This window comes from Lodderomyces beijingensis (assembly GCF_963989305.1).
Source record: "Lodderomyces beijingensis strain CBS 14171 genome assembly, chromosome: 6".
Lineage (NCBI taxonomy): Eukaryota > Fungi > Ascomycota > Pichiomycetes > Serinales > Debaryomycetaceae > Lodderomyces > Lodderomyces beijingensis.
The window spans coordinates 1,281,785-1,307,287 of record NC_089975.1 but is presented as its reverse complement, the minus strand read 5'-3'; the positions used below and the strand labels follow the sequence as shown (position 1 = coordinate 1,307,287).

General features: G+C 46.6%; 11 protein-coding genes across 11 annotated transcripts; 6 read left to right on the top strand and 5 right to left on the bottom strand. All coding sequences in view use genetic code 12, as the record gives it.

The window, feature by feature from the left end:
* Positions 1 to 4,130: 4,130 nt before the first annotated feature.
* Positions 4,131 to 4,886, top strand: LODBEIA_P52570 (uncharacterized protein; the record flags this gene model as incomplete). The annotated part of the gene is made up of 1 exon (XM_066975569.1): positions 4,131 to 4,886. The coding sequence occupies one exon, from the start codon at positions 4,131 to 4,133 to the stop codon at positions 4,884 to 4,886; it is 756 nt and encodes a 251-aa protein (XP_066832195.1).
* A 616-nt stretch (positions 4,887 to 5,502) lies between these two features.
* LODBEIA_P52560 (uncharacterized protein) lies at positions 5,503 to 6,117 on the top strand (the record flags this gene model as incomplete). The annotated part of the gene is made up of 1 exon (XM_066975568.1): positions 5,503 to 6,117. The coding sequence occupies one exon, from the start codon at positions 5,503 to 5,505 to the stop codon at positions 6,115 to 6,117; it is 615 nt and encodes a 204-aa protein (XP_066832194.1).
* A 261-nt stretch (positions 6,118 to 6,378) lies between these two features.
* Positions 6,379 to 6,981, top strand: LODBEIA_P52550 (uncharacterized protein; the record flags this gene model as incomplete). Its single annotated transcript, XM_066975567.1, has 1 exon — positions 6,379 to 6,981. One exon carries the CDS (start codon positions 6,379 to 6,381, stop codon positions 6,979 to 6,981), a length of 603 nt encoding a protein of 200 aa, XP_066832193.1.
* Positions 6,982 to 7,497: 516 nt separating this feature from the next.
* LODBEIA_P52540 (uncharacterized protein) lies at positions 7,498 to 9,828 on the top strand (the record flags this gene model as incomplete). Its single annotated transcript, XM_066975566.1, has 1 exon — positions 7,498 to 9,828. One exon carries the CDS (start codon positions 7,498 to 7,500, stop codon positions 9,826 to 9,828), a length of 2,331 nt encoding a protein of 776 aa, XP_066832192.1.
* A 418-nt stretch (positions 9,829 to 10,246) lies between these two features.
* Positions 10,247 to 12,952, bottom strand: LODBEIA_P52530 (uncharacterized protein; the record flags this gene model as incomplete). Its single annotated transcript, XM_066975565.1, has 1 exon — positions 10,247 to 12,952. One exon carries the CDS (start codon positions 12,950 to 12,952, stop codon positions 10,247 to 10,249), a length of 2,706 nt encoding a protein of 901 aa, XP_066832191.1.
* Positions 12,953 to 14,289: 1,337 nt separating this feature from the next.
* On the bottom strand, positions 14,290 to 15,924 carry LODBEIA_P52520 (uncharacterized protein; the record flags this gene model as incomplete). Its single annotated transcript, XM_066975564.1, has 1 exon — positions 14,290 to 15,924. The coding sequence occupies one exon, from the start codon at positions 15,922 to 15,924 to the stop codon at positions 14,290 to 14,292; it is 1,635 nt and encodes a 544-aa protein (XP_066832190.1).
* A 458-nt stretch (positions 15,925 to 16,382) lies between these two features.
* Positions 16,383 to 17,258, bottom strand: LODBEIA_P52510 (uncharacterized protein; the record flags this gene model as incomplete). Its single annotated transcript, XM_066975563.1, has 1 exon — positions 16,383 to 17,258. One exon carries the CDS (start codon positions 17,256 to 17,258, stop codon positions 16,383 to 16,385), a length of 876 nt encoding a protein of 291 aa, XP_066832189.1.
* Positions 17,259 to 18,948: 1,690 nt separating this feature from the next.
* On the bottom strand, positions 18,949 to 19,338 carry LODBEIA_P52500 (uncharacterized protein; the record flags this gene model as incomplete). The annotated part of the gene is made up of 1 exon (XM_066975562.1): positions 18,949 to 19,338. One exon carries the CDS (start codon positions 19,336 to 19,338, stop codon positions 18,949 to 18,951), a length of 390 nt encoding a protein of 129 aa, XP_066832188.1.
* A 439-nt stretch (positions 19,339 to 19,777) lies between these two features.
* On the top strand, positions 19,778 to 20,275 carry LODBEIA_P52490 (uncharacterized protein; the record flags this gene model as incomplete). Its single annotated transcript, XM_066975560.1, has 1 exon — positions 19,778 to 20,275. The coding sequence occupies one exon, from the start codon at positions 19,778 to 19,780 to the stop codon at positions 20,273 to 20,275; it is 498 nt and encodes a 165-aa protein (XP_066832187.1).
* A 382-nt stretch (positions 20,276 to 20,657) lies between these two features.
* Positions 20,658 to 22,304, top strand: LODBEIA_P52480 (uncharacterized protein; the record flags this gene model as incomplete). Its single annotated transcript, XM_066975559.1, has 1 exon — positions 20,658 to 22,304. One exon carries the CDS (start codon positions 20,658 to 20,660, stop codon positions 22,302 to 22,304), a length of 1,647 nt encoding a protein of 548 aa, XP_066832186.1.
* Positions 22,305 to 22,421: 117 nt separating this feature from the next.
* Positions 22,422 to 25,337, bottom strand: LODBEIA_P52470 (uncharacterized protein; the record flags this gene model as incomplete). The annotated part of the gene is made up of 1 exon (XM_066975558.1): positions 22,422 to 25,337. One exon carries the CDS (start codon positions 25,335 to 25,337, stop codon positions 22,422 to 22,424), a length of 2,916 nt encoding a protein of 971 aa, XP_066832185.1.
* Positions 25,338 to 25,503: the final 166 nt, after the last annotated feature.

Below are 25,503 nucleotides of genomic sequence, written 5' to 3'. Positions count from 1 at the left end.
TTAGCAGATCGTTGAACAGATGCAAAGTTTTAACATGAGACCATGGGAGGAAGAGATGTCAACTTTCACGTTACATGTAGGTGCTCGATCCCACTACTGCGTCTGTCGCTGCATAAAATTGAAGCGAAAAAGTTTGTATTGAGGCTAGCTACCTGCCTTGTGCTTTGTAGAACATGGGTCCGTCATTCACTGCGTTTGAAGATTGTAAAAATTTGAGGGGAAATGTATATACACATCAGGCATTTTTGCTTTGCACTCGCTGAATAGTCGCTCTTGAGGTACCTACATTAAGGTTTTCAAGCAATTAGACAAAATCGCTCTGCACGTTTTTGAATTCTGGTGTTCAAATGATGAAGGTGGAGCTCAATGTCAGTGTGTGGTCACAAGATTCCAGATTTAATTGCATCCTAACATCAGCTTTTAAACAAAGCTTGCATCAGCATTTATTTCCATTACAATGTAGCATTATTCCCCTTAAATACGTCAAAATACATAACCTCCATTCGAGCAAAAGGACGTTGGTTTTTGATTAAATGTGGCTTGCCCAATTGTTCTTGTTCATCAGCGGATGAAGGTTTCGCTTTCGAAGCTTCGACAGCATCAATTATCCTAACTGATAGGAAACATGCAACCCCACCGACACGAGCTTCGGTTTACGATAGCATTAAAGCTCTGGATTCTTTTTTGTTGTGCGAACGAGGGAGCGGGCCATTGGACAAGTGCCAGCTTGTTTGGTATGCGGTTGCGAAGTGGTTTTCGTTTGAACGACGTCGTGAAGAGCGAGATCGTACGATTCTTGAAGTTTCGTGATAACATGCCTTCCGGTTGAGACAGTATTGGTTTGTCTGTTGGCAATTGGTACTGAATACTGATTTTGTTCGATCAATAATCCCGGAACACGATGAAAAAACGGTTATCATTTTGTCTACCTTTGAAGTTTTAGGTGTAAAGTGTTGGCTTTGAATGATCTGTTTGCAGTTGTGAAATTGCATTGAGTTTTGCAGTTGCTGCGCATGACGAGATTTCCTCGATGAATCTCTACATATCTTGAAACGGAAAACAATTCAGACATTGGATGCTTCCTGAGGCAACTTGTTCTTTAAGAGCTTAAAGTAATCCAATGTTGTGACCAATTCCCGATACTAAGTCTGGGTTTTGCCGTGGTTTTCACCCGATCAAAGCTTTCAAAACAGCAGTTGGACATAAATTATGACCTATGTGTGAGTTGAGTCTGTTAGTGGTGGGAGCATGCTTCCTTGCCTGGATGATAAAGACTGTCACTAATGCGTCTTTCACAATAGTCTTCCATTTGCCGTAGTCACCGAAAACACTATGAACAGTTGAGTTTTCAACAAACAACTTGTTTCATGGTGCAAGCTCGAGATTGGAGCTTCAGTTTAATAGGCAGAAGGCTTGGGATTATATCTTGTCTCAAATGCATCGGCTTTTGCCATTTTTGCCTGGGTATGGAAAGGATAGAGGACGCCCGGCGAATTTGCAACCAATACTCTGCTCAAAAGAAAAGAAAAGACAAAAACGGAAAGCCGGGATAGTAATCATTTTTGCGGGGCGATTGTTCTTATAAAGACTCCTCATTTAGCAGCTTGTGGCACTCGGAGCAGATGGTTTGTCCTTTGAAGTGCTAGTTGAATGGATCCAACGAATTCGAGGCTCTTTCTTTGCCGTCCAGCGCTCAACTTTGACAGGATGGATGCGGGGGGCTCGGCTTAGGTGGTGTGTAGTTGTTTCCTTTGCATCGTTTATGAATCTTTCGTGATTGTCAGATTGCGGGTGGCTCAAGCTTCTCGGAAGGGGTGATTATTGTCGAGACTGAGACATAGCTGCTGACCCCCCACACCGTAAAGCCGCATCGCTCGAATATCAGCATCTATCCATTTTCTTTGCTTTGGTTTATTTGCCCTCGGATTAACTTTGAGTTAACGTTCAATTAAGCTTAGCGGTTTCTGCATCCCATTGGAGTTGGGCAAATTGGGTCACCGTTTGTGGTTTGTAGCAGCCCTGGGCTTTTATCCCCTCCCCCCTAGTGTAAATTGAATCTTTCGCATCATCCCTATACTGACAGAGTTTTGAGCCGAGAAACTGAAGCATCCAGGTACGTACGCGCTACCGCAAGAAAGACACACGTCAGGGGTGGGCCTTTTTTTTAAAAAAGTATGAGACCTTTGGCTCAAACTACGTGAGGAGTATACGCTCTGTAGGAGGTGATGCCTTTGTCTATCCTCTCATCTTCAGGTTCAAAAAGGCACCATACTTTGGGGCATGTTGCTTAAGTATTGGTGTAAGGATGTCCAAAAAGCTGGTGTAAGGATGCGTTTGGATCTTGTGCTGCAGATCCCCAATCTGGTATCAGGACACAAGATGTGGGATCTTCAGTAAGGAACCAGAGTACAAGATGTGAGATTCCCGGGGAGATACCATGGCACAAGATCCAGTTGCATCCTAACACCAGCTTTCCACCGTGCACTTGAAATCCACATAAAGGCTGCATTTGAAAAGCCCTATCACCTCAAGAAGATCATATTTGAGAATTTAAACAGGCCAACACTCCGAGAGTACCAATTGAGGTTTCGTTAGGAGTGTGTGGAAATGCCTGTGTCTGTCCTCTGTGCCCTTGAAGTTCAGTATGGCAACTTGTTTGGGACAAGTTGATTAAGTATTGGTGTAAGGATGTCCAAAAAGCTGGTGTAAGGATGCGTTTGCATCTTGGATCTTGTGCTGCAGATCCCCAATCTGGTATCAGGACACAAGATGTGGGATCTTCAGTAAGGAACCAGAGTACAAGATGTGAGATTCCCGGGGAGATACCATGGCACAAGATCCAGTTGCATCCTAACACCAGCTTTCCAACTCATTAGGCGCAGGTTTCAAAATGCCATCATGCATACCACGCAAGGTTAGATTTCAGATGCTTGACCGCGACGCACAGGAATAGAACGTATTTCGATCTGCCTAAACCCCCCAGTGCTCCATTGAGGCTGGGAAGCTTGATTTGCGCTGACGAAGCGTAAACAAAAAGCCTCTGTTGAGTCACAGAGGCAAAAAAGAGAAGAGAAACCAAGTCACCTTCGGGCTCACTTCGTGCTATAAGTAGACACCTCAAAGCTTCGCAACTATAGAATGCCCTCATCTATTCCCTGGCCACAAAAATACCACCAACACTTTTCACCCGAGCATATACATATATCAAAGATTGCCCACCTGCTCAACTCACTGATGAACGGCTTTAATTTTGAACTCCTTACCTACAACAGGAGGGAAATGGAGGGGATGGAGGTAGCTATTTGGACTGACGTTTAATTGCCAGTATTATCATCCCACGAAATTCGCTTCCACTCTACCCACCTCCTCCCGCTTCCCCGATGTGCTCGATTTGTCGTGGTTCTTTTAATTCTACTTCTAAGACACACTTGAGAGACTCCTCCTTGTTGGTCTTCTAGTGACTCTGGTGGATGTAATGAAGTAAATTGGAATATTGAGACAAAAGTTCAACCTTCATCCCAGAACTAGAAAACTCTCTTTGTCCAAGAGACCTTTTATACTGTGAAAAAAAAAAATGCTAATATTTCTGGACTTTAGATATAGTTTTTCTGAGCGTAAGCCAGTCGCTGATAAGGGTTGGAAAGACGGGGTACTTTGGATCTGAAATTAGAGTTTGAGGTTTGTGTTCAGCAGCAACATCTTTTAACGACAACCAAATCCGATTTTGATGGTTAAAAAAAGGAGGGTTTACTCCCAATTTCCCGCCAAAAATCAGGAAAATTCTTTCTAGACTTGAAACTTGGAGATCTTTTTAAAGCAGCAATATAAATTAAAAGGCAGATCTTTTTCCCTTTTTCACCTAGAAATTACTCTTCTATCTAAAGTTTGAATGTGTCGTGAAGAATGCTGCATCTTGATCTTCTTCTTGTTAACCTTCAATTGACCAGTTAGCGCTACCAATTTTTGCGCTTGGTTTATCACTGCACTGAACGGCGGAGAATCAATATCAGGATATGTATAAACAACACCAAGAGCTGACCATTTTATCACCTTTCCCCTCTTCCCCCCCAGCTTGCTTCCCACACATAGACAAACATCTTTTTTAGTGCATAACTGCTATCTCCATCCAGATGGCCAACACACCCGAGAGCGAGGAGTACGAGTCTGATGTCAGCTTAGACGAGGAAGACGAGGAGTTGGTATGGAGGGTGTTTTTCAGCCACTTGGAGAAGCATGGCGATCAAGACATTGTCGATGAAGCGACCTATACTTTGGCTCATGATTCTGAGGATCAGCCGCAAGAAGCAGAAATTGATGAGGAAGAAATGGCCATGGTCAGCGACCTTCTTCGCGAGCTAGACGACCCTGCACTCACGAAGCGATTTGAGGAAGCTCGAGATCGCGGACTGACAGACAGCCTAAACGAAGAAGAGCAGCGACGATTATTGATTGCCAATCTAACCGACGACCAAATGGAGAGGTTTGAGTCCTACAGAAGACTGACTATAAACAAGTCTGGCATCAAACGAATTTGCAACAGTATCGTGGGCCACTCTATACCGCAGGTGATTGCAACCGTTATGGCGGGGGTCACCAAGCTGTTTGTCAGCGAGGTCATCAGCACTGCGCTAAGTTTGCAGGAACGAGAGCATAAGGCGAAACTCTTGGAGGATATTGTGGAGAGCAAAAGGCGGAAACTAGAGGCAATGAGAGAACCCAGCAAGGCCGAGAATGAGAATGAGAATGAGAATGTTAAACAAGACCGCCTCAAGTACGAGGGGGATAAACCTACACCTTTGAACGCTCGGCACATACGGGAATCCTGGCGAATTCTTCAAGCGCAAAGTAGTGCGGCCCTGACATTTGACAGGCTCCATCAAGACTAAGTCACAGAGGCCGACAGACTCATACTTGGGCTTACCCCCTATCGTAGGTCGCATTAATTGTGTTCCTACCAGTGCCACGGTCCAGGCAAATATGTTTTCGAGAGGCCTGAAAAAAAAATTACCAGGAGGCGTTATCGATGGAAATACGTGATTTAAACAATTAAGGATCTGGCAGTCGGACTGGCTACTGCTCCCACTCCAAAGCAGGACCAAACGATGCAATAATGGACGCCGCCGCCATAGCAGAGAGTTCTTCTCTATTGGCCACCATTCCTCTCGTTTCCTAGATTTGCCAGGCTCTTATTGGTCCCTCCTGGGACGCTCTGAAAGTAGTCAAAATTAGGTGTAGGTGTGGGACTTATCTATATAAAGCTGGTGCCATGTACAGCGTTATATCGGCTCGGTTAAAAGGAACAAATGTGTATTCCCCAAGCTTACGGGGAAACTCCAAGATGGTAGAGCTACCTATTTTCTGACCGACTCCCTCACCTCCCATTTCTAGTCCTTTGTTTTTCATCTGTCGAAATCTGTCAAAACCCCAAAGTACCTACTTTTCTTTTTATTTTTCCTTTTTTTTTTTTTGCAAGATAGAGGGTTAATAGAGGAAGAGAGAGAGATGTCAAGTCTTGAAGATAAAGTGAAGCAGCTAGAACTGTTGGTGGAGAAGCAATCCAAGCTCATAGCCTCGACGGGCCAGAAGTTGTTGGAACTACAAGTCGACCATGTCAAATCCAAAATGGCTCAACTAGATACGGCCAAGCCCGCTGCTTCGACGCAGCTTGACACAGACGACTATGTGACAAACGAAGATGTTGTCCAATTGGTCACCGAGCTTCAGAGTCAGTTGGATTTTCTTGAAGATAGAACTTTGCGCCGGACTTATAATGCGTCACTTCGTGAGGATACAGAAAAGATTGCACCGCTTAGCAACAAGGATGGAGACTTTCCCACTTTTTCAATCCCTGAAACCTTTGGAGGATTCAAGACGTTGAAAAGACAGCAGATTTTGAAGATGGGTGTCTTTTACGAGATAATCTTGCCGAACGAGAACGAAATCACGGAGACTCTTGCCAACGGCAGCGCCAGCAAAAACGATATAATTGACCTCGCTTCGAACAAGGACGTTTCCCAACTAGAAGCTCAGTTTGACGAGGACCAGACGAATGAAGTGTATGATGAATTGGCCCGGTACTTTGGTCTCAAGCATCGTCGGCGAAGCGATGGATGGTAAAAAAAAACCAGTCTAGGTGGGATTGATCCTATTTCTGGAGGATATGATACTACCACTGCCTCTATAATTGCCAGTAGATGTGGTTGTAGTCTTGGTAGTAGGTGCTGGAAATCGTGTTGGTAGTCTTAGTAGCAGTAACATTCCTGTATACAAAACAGACGTAAGTTCAAAAACCAAAAAAAAAAATTGACGTGTTGCCTTTGTTGAACGGTTCGTATCGACTCCCTTCTACTGATTTGCAACAGGTGAACAGCACAAACCATGGCCGAAGAAACAGATTCACAGACGGCAGAGGCTGTCAAAATATCGGTCTTCACGCCGCTCATTTACGTCGGAGTGATGCTTACCATATTCGCTTTTTTCTCGGTTTGGTACAGAAGACGAAGGGTTGAAAAATTCAGCGAAGTGAAACCACTATTTAAAGAGAATTACAATGCACTCATATACCAGCAGCTCAAGAGCCAATACGACGATCCGAACTTGGGCAAGGACAAGAAGCCGCATGAAAAAGTGTTGAAGGCAGCGTTGTTGCGAAGAGCAGTGGAAGCGATCAGACGATCGATGAAGTTGAAAGAAAACGAGCCTATTTTCAATAAATTGTACCAGAATGGCCTGATTGGCGATGACATGTTCAAGCAATTGGAGTTTCAGATCAAGTTCCAGGAAATCGAATTGAAAGAAATCGTCGTTGAGTGCGAGCTGTTCAAAAAAGGTTGGTCCCAGACCTTTTTCCCGCTCGCCCAGGAAATTTGCTTCAACGAGGCATTGAGAAGGAGATTGAACGCCATGCCCGAGCGGTCGGAAAACTTGTCTGAGCTTTGGGACTACAAGATTGTACAGCCCTCGGATAAAGTAGCAGCATAGATTTGCCGCTAAAGTTAGGTTCCTTTTTTTTTTTTTTTTTTTATTGATTCAATGCGAGGACTTGGCCGTATATCTACATAGAAACTTAATTGCACAGCACCCCTCAATGATGATTGTTCTGGTTTACCACCGGAGTGGTGGTTTAGTCTCAAATCCTGTATCAGGAAGAAAGGCATTAATTGCCCTCTCTTCCGTGTGCTGTATTTCTTTTCTCTTTTTTTTTTTTTTTTTTTTTGAGAGTTGTCGGATGGAACCAAAATCGAAGCTGCTAGATCTAGGTAAAATCTACCAATAGCAGTAGCGATCTAGTATCTGGAGACCCAGGTTTACAGTTTGTCCAAGGCACAACACAGCGAGGTTTGGAATGTGCTTGTGCTGCTGCAGAAGTATTTTTGACGGGGATTCTCGCGAAAACCTCTCGACGCGAGAAAGAATATCTTCTAGATTTACTGGCCGTGCACAATTTGTCTCTAGCCTCTTCGTGCTGATTCCTTGCTTTTCTTTCATATCTCAAGAATGGAATATCACTCCCAGCCCCAAACCCAGTCGTCGGGGGCAGTTGGACAACAGCAGGGCAGCCTCCGACGCCGAAAAGTTGCTGGCCACCAGGAAGACGAGCATGGGTCCACATATGACGAGAAACTACAAGATGTAATCGATAAAACTTCACGATTGAAAATCGGTAGCCGACGTGAAAAATCAGCCACGCTTTTTTTCAAGACGATAAGCCCTCTTATATTGACCGCGGTCTCGGCATTCGTTAGGATATACCGGATCGAAAACGCCAACAAAGTTATCTGGGACGAGGCCCATTTCGGCAAGTTTGGATCGCAGTACATCAAGCGGGAATACTATTTCGACGTGCACCCTCCCTTGGGCAAACTATTGGTGGGCCTCTCGGGCTACTTGGCTGGCTACGACGGGACGTTTAAGTTTGACAGCGGAGAAGAGTTCCCGGAGAGCATGAACTATGTCTTTATGAGGCTATTCAACTGCTTCTTTGGAATTTTGGTGACACCGATAGCATACAGGACTGCTTTTGGGATGGGGTACGACCAGTGGACGTGCTGGCTAATCTCGCTCATGGTGGCGTTTGAGCAAATCTCACTCACGTTGTCAAAGTTTGTCTTGCTTGACTCGATGTTGATGTTTTTCGTTGCATTCACGTTCTTTGGCTTGCTCAACATCCGCCAGGAGACCGTGGCCAAGACGGAATTCTCAAGAAGCGGACTCAAGTGGTTCTTTTTGACTGGGCTACTGGTTGGGTGTGTTTGCTCAATCAAGTGGGTGGGCTTGTTCATCACCGCGCTTGTTGGACTATACACTGCGCACGACTTGCTAATGAAACTTTTTGAAGTCTTGTCGTCGAAAACGACATGGAGACGATATATACTGCATTGGGGCTTGCGAATACTTACGTTGATAGTCGTGCCCACTGCGATCTACATGCTGGCTTTTAAAGTGCATTTTGCGGTGTTGAACCACAGCGGTCTAGGCGACAGCTCAACGTCGTCGCTTTTGCAGGCGTCCCTCATTGGGAACGACTTGCATCCGGGCCCAAGGTCGGTCGCGTATGGGTCCCGCGTCACGATCCGGTCCCAGGGTCTATCTCCCAACTTGTTGCACTCGCACAATCATAAATACCCCGAGGGCTCGCAGGAGCAACAAGTTACCACTTATGGCTACAAAGATGTCAATAACGAATTCATTATTGAAAACCCCTCGCAGTTGTCCAAGTCGCCCTTTGTACAAGAAGAAAAACAGCATGTATATTACATCCATGATCTTTCAACAATCACGCTCAAGCACGCGGTAACAAACTGCTCTCTAGCTGCTTACCCTATCAAGGCCCCTTTGACTAAAAGCAGCTTTGAAGTCGCATGCTCAAACATCGAAGCTGGCTCCGCCACACTGGATCAGCATGAATGGGTGCTAGAAGTGCGCACACAGGAAAAATCACCTTCGCCAAAGTTCCAGAACGAGGACCCATTCGAGGTTCATCCGATCTCAACCGGTTTCCGCTTGAAACACAAAAAATTGGGCTGCTACTTGGCCTCGACGGGAAGAGAGTTCCCACCCTGGGGTTTCCGTCAGGGCGAGGTTGTTTGCAAAAACTCGATTTTCAGCAAGGACAAGACCACCTGGTGGAACGTTGAGAACCACTTGAATCATGTTCTCGGCGAGCCAGACGAGGCTTATGTCCCACCTCGGCCAAACTTTTGGAAAGAGTTTGTGGTGTTGAATTACGGAATGATGGTTTCCAACAACGCATTGATTCCTGACCCAGACAAATTCGACAAGCTCAGCTCCGAGTGGTGGGAATGGCCGATCTTGCGAACCGGGTTGAGAATGAGCGGATGGGGCGATAACGATTTCCGGTTCTTCCTTATGGGCAACCCCTTGGTGACCTGGTTGTCGACTGCTGCACTTGTGGTTCTGGTTCCTTACTTGTTGTTTATTTTGTTCGCTTACAAAAGACAAAAGCACCACTTGGGGGCCGGTGGCGCGATAAATTCATCACAAGCGTCAAATCTTTTTGTGAATCAGTTGATTTTGCCACTTGGGGGATGGGCATTCAACTTGATACCGTTTATTGCCATGAAACGGGTAAAGTATTTGCACCACTACGTGCCTGCATTGTACTTTGCTATTTTTGTTTGTGGATACATGGTCGACAGAAGCACCCATAATAGAGCCGTGCCAAAGCGGGTATCGCAATTGGTTTACATGGCCTTGTATTTCCTGATTGTCTGGCTATTCTGGAAATACAAGGATTTTGCATCGGGGATGGAGGATTCAACCAAGAATTATTTCCATTTGAGGCTACTAGATACGTGGATGATTTGAGTCCAACAATGTGATTTCTGCTGGTTTTGGTGATACGTGGCTACGACGCATGTCGATAAACCTACCTAAAGAGAGAGAGAAAGAGAGATACACACACGGGTCTCCTCAGATCACACTTGGAAACAACTGTATATAGCCTAAAGGTTCAGAGAAGCCCAAACCTTTCAAATTAGAAATTATTAGAGATTAGAAGTCAGGCTTGAAATCAATAGCTTACCAATGATGAATTTTTTAAACTCATTCATGAGAGGGATCTCAGCACAAACATAAATACTGGACTCCTATAGAGAGCATGAAACGCGTTAAGTTGCAAAAAAAAAAAAACACTTTCTTCTCTTCTATACTATCCACGTATCCCATCCACCGCTTATACAGATACCTCTCCTTGGATTTGCACCATCTAAAAAAAAAAAACAAATCAAATCACGTCGAGCTTCTTTTTTAAGACAGATAATCTATTGCCGATGCTGACGATGAACTTCTCCACCATGAGTTTGTCGTCATCATCCAACTTGCAGTCGGAAACTCCTCCGTCCGGCTCGTTTTCGTCCAACAAGGCCTCCAACATCCAAATGGCAGTGCTGTATGCCAACTCGCACCCTTTCAAGTCCTCCTTGACCAATTCATTCACAGCGGCATTTCTCGACATCTCCAAAGCCCTGTCGAAGATGAGCTTTTCTGCAACAACCTTGGGAGTGTCCACGCCGTCATCGGCCTCCAATGCTCCTCCGTCCAACTCGGCAATGGCCAACTTGGCCTCTTGTAGTCTTAGTTTGACAAATTCGGCTTTTTCCAAGCACTCGTTGAACTTTTCGCGGATCCACTGAACTAGTTGGTTGATCTTTTGAGACAGCTTGAAGCTCGACTGGGGTTTACTTTCCAATGATTGGTTTCCAAACTGATCGTACCACCACTCGCTGGCTACAGCCATTCCTCTTGCAAGTAACGAGAGAGCCTTGAAATATAGCACCATCCCTTCTTCACTAATGGTTTTAACAATCCGCGGAGGAAGATTATCGGTGTTGTTTAAAAAGTCGCCACTGAATTCATCTGCCGACGAGGGAGGATTGGGAATAAGCTGGCTGAATTTGACGTCGGCGAAAAGATACACCGCGTGGGATTTCGTGGCGATGGTTTCCAACTTGAACAAGACCACATCCTCGACACTGAAATCATTCAACTCCTCGCTGCTCTGTTGATCTGTCAATTCGGTACCGGCCAAAGCTTTGCTCGACACGGGGAGGTGCATCTTTTGTAATAACGCGTGGTTGGCAAAGTTTGGGCTCGCCGTCACCTCCGAGAAGGAGACTGCATTCTGCAGCCTCTCGCCAAGCGCTTGTGTGTTCTGGTAGCTAGCACCTGTAGCAGCTGATGGTGCAGATGCAGTTGTTGGTGGTGGTGGATTCACACCAAATAATCTGTGCGATGCAAGTCCGATGGCCTTGCTCAAGGCATTGGTTGGCGAAATCGAAATTGAAATTTTGCGATCGGTGAAACTTGGCCTCCTTTGCCCCGAGCCACTCAGCGAGGTTCTACGAGGTGGACGACTAAACTGCGGTTTATTTTTGTCTGCAGCGGAGCCGGGCAAGCTGTAGCGAGGGTCATTCATGGCGGCGGCGCCGCTTCCAGCATGCTCAAGCTCGTCGGCAAGCGCATTGACTTCTATTGCTCTCTTTTCGACAACAACATAGTCCTTTTCGAAATAGGCGTCTTCTTTTCTGATTTTCAAATTGGGCGAATTTGAGATTGAAACGGATAGCTTTTCAGGATCGGGGCTGCTCTTGTTTATTATATTCTTGATTACCTCTTCCTGCTGCGCACTTCTTTGATGCCGTGGGTGGTCTCTCAGAGTACTGGCCATTTCTTCTGTTGTTGTTGCCTCTTGGCGTTTTGAATCATCCTCCTTGTCCCTCTTGTCCTCCACAACTGTCCTTGCATTTGAATTTGCTTGTTGTTGCTCTTGCACATCATCACCTAGTTCTTCTTCTTCTTCTTGTTTCAGAGTCAATACTGGTAACGGGTTCAAAAACCGCGATCTATCCGATTTCTTAATGGGGCTGATGTACTCGCTTATGAACAAGTTTTCATCGATTTCAGACCTCTCCAAGGGAGTGTTTGTATCTTCAAGGTCACACGTCACCAAGTCGCTATTGAAAAACTCTTGAAACGATATCCGTTCAGTTGGGTTATACTTGAGCAACGATCTCACCAATTGCTTCAAGGAGTCGGGCACTTGTGCAGCAGAGGGGAACTTGATTCTATCATTGGCCTTTTCAATGTTTTTCAACAATTCAATATGGTTATTGGCTTTAAACGGCGGCTTGCCAACGGTCATTTCGTACAACACCGCACCTACCGACCAAAGATCGGCCTTGGCATTGTACTTTTCATATCTCAAGATTTCCGGGGCCATGTACAAGGGACTGCCGCACAAGGTTTCAGCCATCGAAGTCGAGGGCAAGAACCGAGCAAACCCGAAATCGGCAATCTTCAAAATTGGCAACTCCCACATGCCTTCGTAAGATCTCGAGTTAAACTCGTCTTTGGAATGGGCCGGTGGGCAAAGCAACAAGTTTTGCGGCTTGATATCTCGATGCACCAAGCTTTTATCTCGCAAAAACTTCAATGCCGAGGACAATTGTCTGAGGAAATGCAACACCAAGACTTCATTGAGGCCGTGGGACCCTTCGGGCGAGGGATATCGTTCTAGCAAGCTGCAGATTATAGGATGGGTCTTGACCAACTGGTTTCTTCGCCTTATGAAAAAGGACAAATCCCCCATCGAGCAATAGTCCATCACCAAGTGGAAGTGGGCCGTTGTTTGTTTATAGTCTAGTAGACACACAATGTGGGGGTGTTTCATCGTTTTCAAAATCAGGATTTCAATCTCCAAGTTTTCTATAAGTTTCTTTGATTTGAGTTTCGACCTGTTGACCGACTTGATTGCCACCGCCGAGTGGTTGCTAGAGTTGTAGCCCTTGTAGACGATGGCAAACGAGCCCTTGCCAATCTCCTTGCCTACGGAGTAGATGCCAATCATTTCCGACGGAGCCTTCTTGCCCGAGGAGGCACCAACGCTGTTGGCGGTGTTTGTCGAGCCAGATCCACTAGATTCGTTAGTCATTCTCTTTCTCCTTGTCTCTATCTATGTATGTATTATGTATAAACGATGGTGAACGAAAACGCCAAGGGTATGATGATGATGATAATGTTGACGCTGTGTGGAATTCCTTCTACTAGGTTTGAATGGTTGTTAAGCAACTAGTACAAGACGTGATTGTACTTAACCAAAGGGGGGGAATATAGAAAAAGGGCTGTAGGGGGGGCGGGGGAAAGGGAAGGACAAGATAGCGTGCTCTGTGCAATCCTACTTGTATTCAAATACTGCTTTGAACTGTAGACCAGACTAATGGATCAACGGTAACGAATCACTCTGGACACGATAGGTGGTTCTACCAGATGGGAATAACCTTAAGAAGAAGTTGTTGGCTCTAGTCCGTGTATTGGTGGTTGTAGCAGCCGTTTACCTAGTAAGAGAAAAAGGTGTGGGATATGGCTCCCTAGATAAGGAGGCAACAAGACAAACCAAAAAAAAAAATGAGGGCAGATAGCACGGGAGATAGCAGCACCAGCAGTGGGGAGCGTGTCAGATAAAATACAAAAGACTCACACAAGGGACACACGCAAACACACCTACATACTCACACGGACAGACAAGCACTGGGTCTGAGTCTGGGTTTGAGTCATTCAGCGGAGAGAAATTAGAGAGGACAACAGAAAGACAAAGCGAGGTAAACGGGGGGGGAGGGCGTTAGTTAGTTCCATAACCGTCTCGGTGGCGCTCTCAAGATTGAGAAAGAGAGAGAAATAATTGACGCGTGGAAGACAAACACGACAATCCAACTTTTTTGCGACATTGCAACCTTTATCGGAGTGTCGTGGAATTATAGAAAAGTGCGGTAAGGTGTGGAAAAAGTGGTGGTGGCAAAAATGGGTTTTAACAAAAAGAAGAGATATGTAGTAGCACGGTAAAGGCGAGCTTGGAATGTTTACTTGTGTTTCTTTAGCATCCCCCATATAGAGGCAGCGGCGTTCAATGTTCTTTTCAAACTTGGGGGCACCCCTTTATACTTTATCAATGTTTGTTCCTTTGCGGGTGGGAGGTGCTCGTGTCGCGACAATTGATGGAATAGATAAGTGTCCAGTAATTGTTTTTTTGTATGACGTAATCTTCCACTGTACACATACAGCACGAGACCAGCGCCAACTATCCTCAATGTGGGGGAAAGAAAGAAAAAAAAAAAAGAGTAAAAACACCCGAATTTCACTCTCCAAAGTCAGAGAAGTAGATGCAAAACAAACAAACAAACTAGAGACTGGTGGGTCCGGTGGTGATAGGTACAAAATATATTCGTAAATACTATTTTCCAACGTAGGTGTCATTAATCTTTCCATCATCCATCAATCAAGAAGCACAGGATCGTCCCAGCTAGTTCCATCACCATCAATAGGCCCGCTATTATTGTTATTGTTGTTGTTATTGTTATGAGTATTGTTATTGTTGTTATCATGACGCCAGAATCGAAACGCATCTTGATATAGTGGTGGATTTCTTAAAACATTCTCTTGGTGAAGGATGTTGCCAAACAGCATTTTTTGACTTGTTTGTTGTGCTGCTGCTGCTCTCCTCGATATACTAGCATCGTCCTCATCTTCAGAACTAATGCATATCACGCCATCGTCATCATCATCATCACCACCACCGCCGATTTTGTTGCTCTTTTTGTTCTTTTTCAGTCGCAGCTTGCCGTAAAATTCTTCATCCATTATAGGTCTAAACTTCTCTAGGCCAACCAACTCTATCCGCTGAATCTCCAACGGCGTCAGCTTGAGGAAATAATTGAAAACATCACTGACTATAAGTGCACTTAAGGGGAACGATATTCGACAAATGGGACATTTGTAAAAGACGCACTGGTGATAGTTTGCTGGCACAAACTTTGCGTTATATTGAGGCATGGGATCATTCAAAATGGTGACATATGGAGGTAGCCTTATATCCTGGACTCCCTTTTGGCTTATAATCGACCGTCCAACGGGAGGTAGAATAATGTTAGTGCCCGCGGTGTTGCCGCTCGTGGGCTGCTGCTGTTTGAAACGCGTGCTCGTTTTGCGCGCCGTTGCCCCACCTCCCCCTTTGGACAATTTCTCGTAATTTTGCTTCAAGAGATTCTTCTTGGTGATGTTTTTCGTCGACTCGGTGATCTTGCTGATCATGCAAAAGTTATTGTAATCGAAGCACTCGAAATGCGTGCAAAACCGGGACCGCACGGGGAAATTGATCCGTCCTCCTCCCAATGGATCCTTTAACGAAAAGATAATGTGGTCAACTTGAATTCCGTCTTCTTCTGCGTCTAGGGCGCTGAATTCGGCTTTGAGAAGCGGTGCAATGTTGGGCGGAAGTGGTTTGTGTGATTTGGCGAGCTTGCCAGTATCTTGCTCATCATCCACCAGTTTCTCAATCTGCAGCTCCTTCTTAACCTGTCGATTTATTCGTGCAGTGGAATCACCCGTGATTTGACTGGTTTGAGCAGTTGGAGCAGTTGGAATCACCGGATCCGGCGCTCGTTGATTTTGGTTTATGTCATTGGATGTGATGGGTGGAAGAAAAACAAGATTCTGAGGATGAGGGTGATCTTGGGCAGGTGGAACCGTTCCACTATCTAGCCCCGAGGACTCGGAAGTTATATGGGATAGGAGCTCCCTTTCAAACGCATCAAGATCCACCGAAAAACTGCCGCTCCTTTGGAAAGGCTCTGCATGAGCATCAGTTGTACCTGTCAGTAGTGGATCTCCCTGTGGTGGTGGTAATGGTAATGGTGGCTGTAGTTGTGGCGGTTGTGGTGGTAATGATGGTTGCGGCGGTGGAAATGCATCGCTCTGTGGTTTCCCCTCGCCAACAGATCTTAGGACACCAGGCTGTAGCTTGATTGTAACCAAAACCCGTTTCACTTTCCTTCGCGGATGGAGCTCTTTGATGACCGTGACATGGTCTGTGACCAACGATGGGCCCCGAACAGACTTGACTCGTGGCATCGGGGCTTTTTTGCTGTGTTTTGCTGTGCTCTCTGCCCCTAACGCCGACGCTTTGTCTACTGTGTTACTGCAACTTGATATGACAACGACAAAGACAACAACGACAACGACGAGAATGGTTTTTTCAAACCGACAATCTGGTAAACTGATTTTTCTTCTTTCTTTTTCCTTAATAATAATAATATTAACTGTAGGTAATCTGTGAAAAGTTGATTTTGATGGATACAATACAAAGAGAAAACGAGCTTGATTTTTCTCTTGTTCGCTTTCTCCATCTTGTGTGGGAACTACTGAAAAAGAATACTTTGCACCCTTGACTTTGATATTTCACCTGAACCAAACTCAAGGATAAGGGACAGTGGGAGGCAGATGCCCTCCTTAATCAACAGCAGGTAGTAGGTAATAAAATGATTGTCCAAGTTACTGTTACAACTATTGACGCCTACAGAGTGAGCTATTTACCAGCGGTTTTGACCACCTGTATTGTTGTAGCCAAAACTTCCTCCTTCATTTCCGTAATTATCCTGGCGTCGACCGCCTTGGTTGCCGCCACCGCCATAACCACCTTGGTTGCCACCACCGCCATAGCCACCTTGGTTGCCGCCACCGCCATAGCCACCTTGGTTGCCGCCACCGCCATAGCCACCTTGGTTGCCACCGCCACCATAACCACCTTGGTTGCCACCACCGTAACCACCTTGACTGCCAGAATTGTGACCGTTTCCGGATCCTCCTAAGAAGTTATTAATCATTCCAGAAATGCCCCCGCCTTCTTGTGATTGACCATGACCTTGGCCATATCCTTGTCCTTGTCCTTGACCATATCCTTGACCTTGGCCATAGTTGCCACCTTGCTCAGTTTTATTACCACCGAGAAAGTTACTAACTAAACCACCAATGCCACCACCACTGCTGTTGTTGCCGCCGTTGTTGTGTTGACCTCCAGATTGCGAAGTCAAATACGACCCAGCTAGAGCGGCAACAGAGCCCAAGCCAGCTCCTCCAAAGGCACCGCTTCCTCCGCTGCTGCCGTGCTTATTCCCACCGGTCATTTGATTCATTGCTTGGTTCATGACAAACGAACCAATGCCTCTATCCGAAGATTCTCCATCTCCTCCGTCGGCTTTTGTGTCACTACCGCCTTGAGATGGCTGGTGACTTGGGCGCTGGTAATTGGAAGAAGAGGAATCTCTGGATTCTTCCAAATGGTGATCATCATTGGGCTGCTCCCATTGCGACTGACCCGTGACCGTATTGACAAAGAAGAATCTTTGAAACTCTTCGTCCCATTGAGCTATCCAGCCCTTTGGTAATTTTGGTGGTTGTGGTGCCATTTTTCCTCTCTTCTCTCTTCTGTTCTGTTCTGTTCTATTCTAGGTTTTATGTTCTATGGGTGTTTTTGACCAGTTGGCTTGTACCAAATGTGTGACCAAAAACGGAGTCTCTACGCTATCCTCTTGGTTGTGAAAGAAAAAAAAACGAGTTGGACAATAGCAACAGGTTTTGTTTTGTTTCAAAAAGCAAATATGAATTGAAATTTCAAGAGTGGAATGTGTAGTCAGTCCAACAAGAACAAGAACTAAGGAGACTCTGAGATCCTATATATATACTCACACACAAGAGAGTCTGCTCTAGTCTATTCTAGAGCAGACTCGGTGTGGTCCTAAATACAACATCAAGTTCCCTCTTGCTCAGATTGGACCACTTTTTCCAAAATTTGCTTCTCCATCCCTCTCTCATTCTCCATGTCCGTCTGCTCCAGATGGTTAGCACCCACGGCTGGCCCTATCCTCCGTGCACCCAGCTGTCTATCGGATCAGTCAAAGTATTATATCTGCACTGGCAAAAGTCGTGTCTATCGGAACAACACCCCATCTCCCCAAATCAGGGGTGTGTGTCGCAAGTTGGGGCAGTGACGTCTTTATTTTTTCGTTTCAATTTGCGTCATTAGAGTTGACGCGGGGGCTGTGAGTTGCCTGTAGGAACCAGTTCAGAGGTGGATGCAACATTGGTGGTACTCATCTTCTTCTTCTGTCGGCGGTGCTTCAGGCAGGGTGCGGCAAGTGGGCGAAGAGCGGCAACTGCGCCGTGTACTGGACAAGCTTTTCTATCGCAAAGTATTAGTTCAATACTCACGTCAGCCCCACCACATCAGCCAAACAACCGCAGCTGCTCCCTTGATGGGAAGCCTCTGCCCTGCCCTCTAGAAAAGAGCACGTAGGTGCCAATCCAGAGACTCCTGGTGTTTTCAAAGTGGTTTGACCTCAAGGCTCTTTAAGATGTTCTACAAATGTCAAGAATCAAGAGCGATTGCTAGCACGTGCGTGTAAAGTATACTTTAAAATGAAACGCACGTGAATGGCACGTGCAACAACACCAAGAATGTTTTCCTTCACCATCAACAACAACAACAACAACAACAACAACAACAACAACGTTACTCCTTCTCCTCCGGTTGGTTCCAATAATCAGGTAATGAAAAGTCGGGAAAAAAAAGTTGTCTATTGGAACCAAACTGGAGGTGCAGTTTTTTTTTTTTTTTTTACGCCAGCCGCCCGAATCCTGTGGAATATTCGAGGCGCCCACTCGATGTGGACTGGTAACAGCCATTCGAAGCTCATAAGATTTTCTTCTATTTCGATAAACGACAAAGAGCTCAACCAGCTCTCATCAAGTTCCAGCTAGAATCATCTCAGGTTTTTTTTTTTTTTTTTTTTTTTTTTTGACCGCCAGTTTTAAACTCCAGTCCACGATTCGTGGTGTACATCTAAACCAGCATCGGCAGACTTCCCATGTCATGCAACGTAGTACAGAGAGAGCGCAAATCAAGCCAATCTTCAATTTATAAATTAAATATAGACAAACGTCTCTATCCGGAGGATTGGGCCGATGGGACCCCAGCCACCCTAGTAATAAAACCGCCTCTAACCGTATTCAGTAAGAATCAATCAACTCAAGCAACACGACCATTTGTACAGCAGTTGCAACAAGCCCCTCCCCAATTTTCCGATCCACGAGCCAGCGCTATCTCTCATTGCCAAATTTGAAGTCCGTCTTGAGTGCCCCCGAGATCTCTTCTTCCAACAATTGGGTCAAAGAAGTGCCGTCTCTCAAAGTGATCCACCTGCCTCCAATCAAATCGTACCGCTTGGGTCCGCTAATGGGCGAGCTGAGCCAGATCTGGTGGTTTGGAGGCTGCTTATTAATAACGTAGGTGCCATTTGGTGGTAGTGTCAACGTCAAGACCCCATGGCTCAACTCGGCGTCCACTTGCTCAAATTCCTCATTGAGCTCCTCCAACGCGTCGGAGATGTCGTCGAGGTAATCGTTCGATATCGAGTTGTAATCTTGGTCGCTCAACTTGTCTATCTTGCCTTCCAAGTTTTCGCCCTGGGTGCTGATGGAGAAGTACATTCGAGGAAATTGTGGCGCATGGCAAACAGCAAAACGGTCAGCGCGAGTGAGTGCCAACGGCAACAGAGTGCGGTGGTGCAAGGAACGCAGTATAGATCGAAGCCAGCTTGGTCTTGGCCTCTTGCCAATTGCCCTTCTAAACATGGCGCTGTGCTGTTCTAGCTTGTGCTGGGTTGTATTGTATTTGGAGCTCTGAAAGTCGGCTATAAATGACTACGAGAGATGGGGGAGAAAACGAAAAAAAAAAAAGATCGCGCGATTGGAAAACTTCCAGGGGTGGTGAAATTTTGAAAACCTTTATTTGAGCGAATGCCCATTCCTTCATCGCATAAAAGCAGTATTTAACCATCCTAAATATACAAAGAGAAAAAACCTCCAAAGAAAATCTCGTCAAAGGTAGTCCAGACATAATATCATATTTTTTTAAACTTTCCCTGGCATGTTTTTCCTCCTTATAGCAATTGCAGTGGCACTTACTTTGCTTATGGTGATACTACCTTACTGCTCGGGCCTCACAAAGATCAAGCTAAACTCGGAAAAGAAAAAGTCCTCCCAGGCAAAGAAGAAAAAAACCACCGCCGAACAAATAAGGCACCAGCCCACGGCGCAGTACGGCTATATACCCCCAGACGAACTCAACGCTCACGACGAAAAAACCGGCACCAACTTCAAAGCCAAAGCGAGCGCATTGAAGGAAAAGTTTGATGTGCACGCCGAGGACTTGCCCATCAGGATTGAGTTGAACAAGTTTGGCGATAACGACGGCGAGATGAGGAAAAGGAGGATACAAAAAGTGGATTGGGACACGGATCCGGACAAGTACGACTATGACCTTGACGAGCTTATAGCGGAGGAAAATGAGTTTGCGAAACGGGAGCAGAGCCGGGAGTTCTACAAGGACCAAAAGTTTGGGCAAGAAAAGGAAGAGATGGTTTGAAACAAAACAAACACCGAAAAAAATAGACAAAAAAAAGACAAAAGAAGAAAGGTTTGGCCAATCCAGTTCCGTTTGGTTGTATTCATGCAGATTTATTTGGCACGACGTTGAAGATCTACATTCCACACGATAGCTGCTAGAAATTCAGTCTCAATACACGTTTCAACATCTTGCAATACAAAACAAGAAAGACCAAAAAAAAAAAAAAATCGATCAGCACCAGATCTCCTCATGGGTCTTTTGCCTCCTTCGCCCCTTTTGCTTTTGTTCTTTTGTTCTTTTTCTTTTGTTCTTCATTTCCATTTCATTTCTTACCACTACATGTAACAACCCACTTGCTATCCATTCTACTATTTTTTTTTTATAATCTTTTTTTCAACAGATGCTGCAGAAACAGCTGGCGTATCCACTGGCCCCAACCGATCTTGCTAAGACATTACTTGCGCACCTCCTCCGTGGTGCATGCGTGATTCTAATTACGCTATTCTTGCTCCTTGTCATATATGAATTAACCACGAGACCAGCTGAAATCGAGGGGTTGTTCTCGATACCAGGCGAGTGGCCCATTGTGGGCCATCTTTACCAAGTTCTCGATAATCCGTCGTTGGTTTTCCAAGTGTGGGCGCAAAAGTACCACAGGCCCATCTTCCAAATCAGGCTCGGGGTGCGACGCGTTGTTGTCGTTAACTCGTATAACGAAGTGGTGAATTTATGGATCAACCATTCGTGCCAGAACAACTCGCGACCGGTGCATTACACTTTTCATGGACTCGTGGGCTCGTTCCAGAAACTCACCATTGGCTCGACGCCGGCGTGCGTGTCGTTCACCAAGAAGAAAAAAGTGCTTTCGGAGCAGCTCCATCGACGCTCGATAGAGTCCCGCATCCCCATCATCGACAAGGAGGCCAACCGCGCCATTAAGAGGTTGCTCATGGACGAGATTGGACCAGATAGGGACTTGTATCGCCATTTGCAGTGCTTTGTTTTGGGATGCATCGTGTCGATGGGCTACGGGATTAAGCTAGACTGTTTCGGCAAGGATAGGGCCCTCTGTGATGAAATCATCAGCAACGAAGCAGATATCATCCGCATGCGGTCTCCGATATCGAACTTGCAGGACTCGGTGCCGCTCTTGCGACTATTTCCGACGCTAACCAATGGCATCGTGGCACGACGGTGCGGAGCCAGGAGAGATGTCTACATGAACACGCTTCACGAGAGATTGCTTATGGGAATGATCCAGGGCTCAAACGAGTGTGCCTCTAGCATAGTAGGCACAATTACCTTGGAAAAGCACTTGAACAGATTGAAGGATCAGGAAATCGGCAGCCTTTGCTTGACGTTGGTCAGCGCAGGATTAGACAACACCTCGCTCAACTTGAGCTATCTCTTGGGGGTGCTTTCGCAGCCGCAATTGGGGCCACGCATACAGCTGACTGCATTGGCGGAAATCTTGAGCAACGCCAAGGACGACGTTGTAGTGGCATGGGAGCAGCTGAACCAGTACGAGATGACCAATTTGTACGTGACTGCGTTGGTGTTGGAAACATTGCGCCATTTCACCGTCTTACCTTTGAGCTTGCCGCGAGCAACAACCAAACCGATCCACCACCACCAAAAATTCACCTTGCCTGCCCAAACTGAGCTCTTGATGAATGCCTATGCTGCCAATCACGACTGCGAGATTTTCCAAGACGCGCAGGCGTTTGCGCCGGAGAGATGGATCGATGACGAGAAGCATGCAATCAAAGCGGTACCGCGAACCTATCAGCATTTTGCCTTTGGCGCCGGCTCAAGAATGTGCGCGGGCCACAATTTGGCGATTAGAGAAATGTACATGTTTGTGGTGAGGTTCCTTTTGCTCTTTGAAGTGGGCATGCCCACGTCTGCGTTGATGAAGATGGACCCCTTTGAGAATAACCGCAATGCGAGAGCCACTTCGTTCGAGCCGACGCCGCACCACGTAGAGTTGAAGCTTAGAAAATTGCCGGGATTTGAAAAACTACATTGCTTGGTTTCTAATGAATAAATGCAGCTCTTTTATCATTTCTTTTCTTCTTCTTTTTCATAACTCTCTTTAAGCAAAATAGAGAAAAAAAAAAGAAGGAACAAAAAAGATCCTGCAACATTCCATTCAAGGATTAGATTAGCTTAGGTATAAAGTGGGATCTATGTAGCCAGTCTTTCTCACCACGACCGATTTGGTGCTCGTGCCAAAGGGAAGAATGTACTTGAACACGCCCGTGATGATCAAATCAAACGGGTTTTGGCTGATGACGGCCCATTTCTCCTGGTTATCCAAATCGGTGTCGTTCAGCGACAGCGTCGACTCCACAAGGGTAACGTTTCTGCCCGGGTTGAGCAACTTGATCTCGCCATTTTGCATCGATGGCTCTCTCGAGAAAAAACCTGCCTTGAAAGTCATGGTGGATTCCAACCGCGATATCGTGCCGAGTTTCACCGTTTCGACTTTGGAAGAGGAATCCTTGGATAGTTGAATAGTGCCAGCAGCAGCAGCAGCAGCAGCAGTCAGGTCCGAGAGGTAGCCGCTTCTGGCAAACAAGTCCAACTCGACCTCGTCAACGGCAACCGAGAACCAGCCGGGGTTGAATGCCTCAATCACCACGTTGAACACCAACTCGTCCTTGCTCACAATCGGGTTTTCAATCGAAACAATGCCGAAATTGGTCAACTCCTTCGTGGTGGCCATGAGGAAGCCCAAGGCAAAACCCACGGTGAGGATGGTCAAGATGCACGAAAAGGTGTAAAGAAACGACCGCACCCAGTTTGACTTTTTCCCCGCTCTACGAGTTAGCAAGAACGGAGGAACAACGTCACCGCCACCACCGCCGCCGCCGCCGCTCATGTTCCGCGCACCGCCATAGTTGCGACCATTCTTGCCTGCCGACAAGTCAGGAAGGTCAAAGTTTGGGTCGTACTGCTGCGACTCGTGGTCAAAGCCGTCGTGGTCATAGTAGTATTGCGGCTGCAGCTCCTGGTAGGGGAAGGGGAAAAGCCGTTTCCCCGTGGTGTTGGACTCGTGATCCGAGCAGTCCAATGGCTGCCTAGCGGATAGGTACCTCTTGTGCTGGTGCTTGTGAGGAGGATAGTGTAGGTTGAGGGATCTGTAGTGGGGTATCTTGTGCTTAAAGCCCAACAAGGAGGTGGACTCATTGTCGTGCGGGAACCCAACCTTGTTGTCGTAGTAGATGAGCTCATCGTCGAAATCCTCAATGTCAACGTCATCGGGAATGGTGCTGTATCTTCTGGGCTGAGAGCCCTTTTTGTCAAAAAGCTTCGACGTGGTGGAACGTAGTTTGGACGAGGTGGTTGACGTCTGCATATTCTTCTTTGATGTGTTTTTGCTGATGGTCGAAGGGGCAGCGGACAGAAGCTGAGGTCTCAGCACCTGGTGGTGGTTTTCGTCAATGCACAAAAGCGGGCCCGCTGCCCCCGACGACGACGACGCGGCCGCAGCGGCGGCGGCGGCGGCCAAAGCCGCTTGATGATGACTGGAGCCCTCTTTGACGCTCAAACGCTCGTCTTGGATCATATTGTCATCGCTGTCGTTAAAGGAATACGTGTCGCCGTTTTCCTCCTCGTTGATCGAAGGCGCAAGGCTTATTTGCCGGTGATGGTTGAAACCGTGCTGCTCAGAAGCGTTGGAGATTCCAACAGACTTGTCTGCCATCTGGTGAGTTGTCGGACTTCGACCATCGGCTTCAGAAACCGAGAATGCCGACAAAGTTCGATTGGGAGCAGGACGCTTGAACGCTGTGAGATCCAAATGCGATGTGCTATTGATGGAGTTTGCAATGGAATGCGCCTTGCCGTTTGAACCTTTTTGGGTCTTGTTGTCATTGTCGGCTTCTAAAATGACTGGGGCTCTGGCATTGCTGCTGGCGGCGTTACCCACTGCATTACCCATGGGGTGGCCCCCGGCCAAGCTTCCATTGACACTGATGTTATCAAGGGTGCTCAACTGGTTGGTGTTGTTGGCATAGTCAAAGTCGTCATTATTGTTCTCGTAAACAAACGTTTCATCGCTATCGCTGCTCTCAACGTCATCCACCGCGCTGGCCAATTTAGCAGCAAAAAAGTCGGTCTTGGTGGAGTTTTGCTTGGCCACTTTCTTTTGACGCAAGTTCTTGTTCTGGGTGTCCGTGTCATTCAAATTTGCAATCGAGGGCGCGTGCATTCCCGATCCGTTAGAATGAGACATGAAGCTTGCAGGCGGTGCCGTTGGTTGCTGCAACGGAGGCCGTTCTTGTGACGGCAGCGTCACACTGACATTCGTCGAGGACGATGGCGGTGGAGCGCCGAGGGGCTGCTGGTCCTGCCGCGTGTTCTCGTCGTTCAAGTTATAAATACTGCCAATCTTCATTGGCCCCGTTCCTGGCGTGGACACCGCGCTGTTGCTGCGCAACGAGTTTGCATACGAAGGGCCCGGTTTATTGTCACTTTCCAACTTGTATGCGCTCCCCATCAAATTGGGGAATGCTGCCGACTGCGGCGATTTGTTGACCATGTTGGAAACCAAAATCGAATTTTTGGCATGCGCTTCCTTGGAGCTGATGATCTTTTGTTTCGCTTTCAAAGACTTGTTTCTATTTGCAATGGTGCTCTTGTTGATCTGCGGGTTCTGGGTAGGGACAACTGCGGCGTTCGCGGCGCTTTTCGCCGTTGCGATGGATTGCAGGGACTGGTTGGGTTTATCTGGTTGGCTATTGCTCGATGGCTTTGCCTGCAGACTATTTTGATTTGCTGCAACGGCACGTTTCTCCTGCGTTGCCTCTGCAGGGCCAGGGGCAGACGAGTTTCCGCCATCTTGCGAGTGTTTCCCACCCGAATATACACTAGACTCGGCTCCGGTCTTTTCTTCTTCTGCTGCTGCTTCTCCGTTATCCTCTTCTTCTTCTTCTATTCGCGTGCCCGACCCCGTGCGTTTCTGGTCATTGCACTGCTTGTCGTTGATCTCCCCCTGCCGAGACTTGGAGAGCGTCGCATCAGCACTGGTTTTCACACTGTGTTCGTTAGTCCTCTTGCCTGGCTCCTGAGTCATGGTCTATATATACAGAAACGCCACTCGTCGTCCTCGCTGTCCGCAGATGATAAAGGGGTATCTCGCAGATTAGATTTGGTTGCTTTTCTACCCTCCACTGTATATATGTATAGTATAGTACAGTATAGTATGGCGTAGTATGTATGTATAACTGTTGTATCTGACT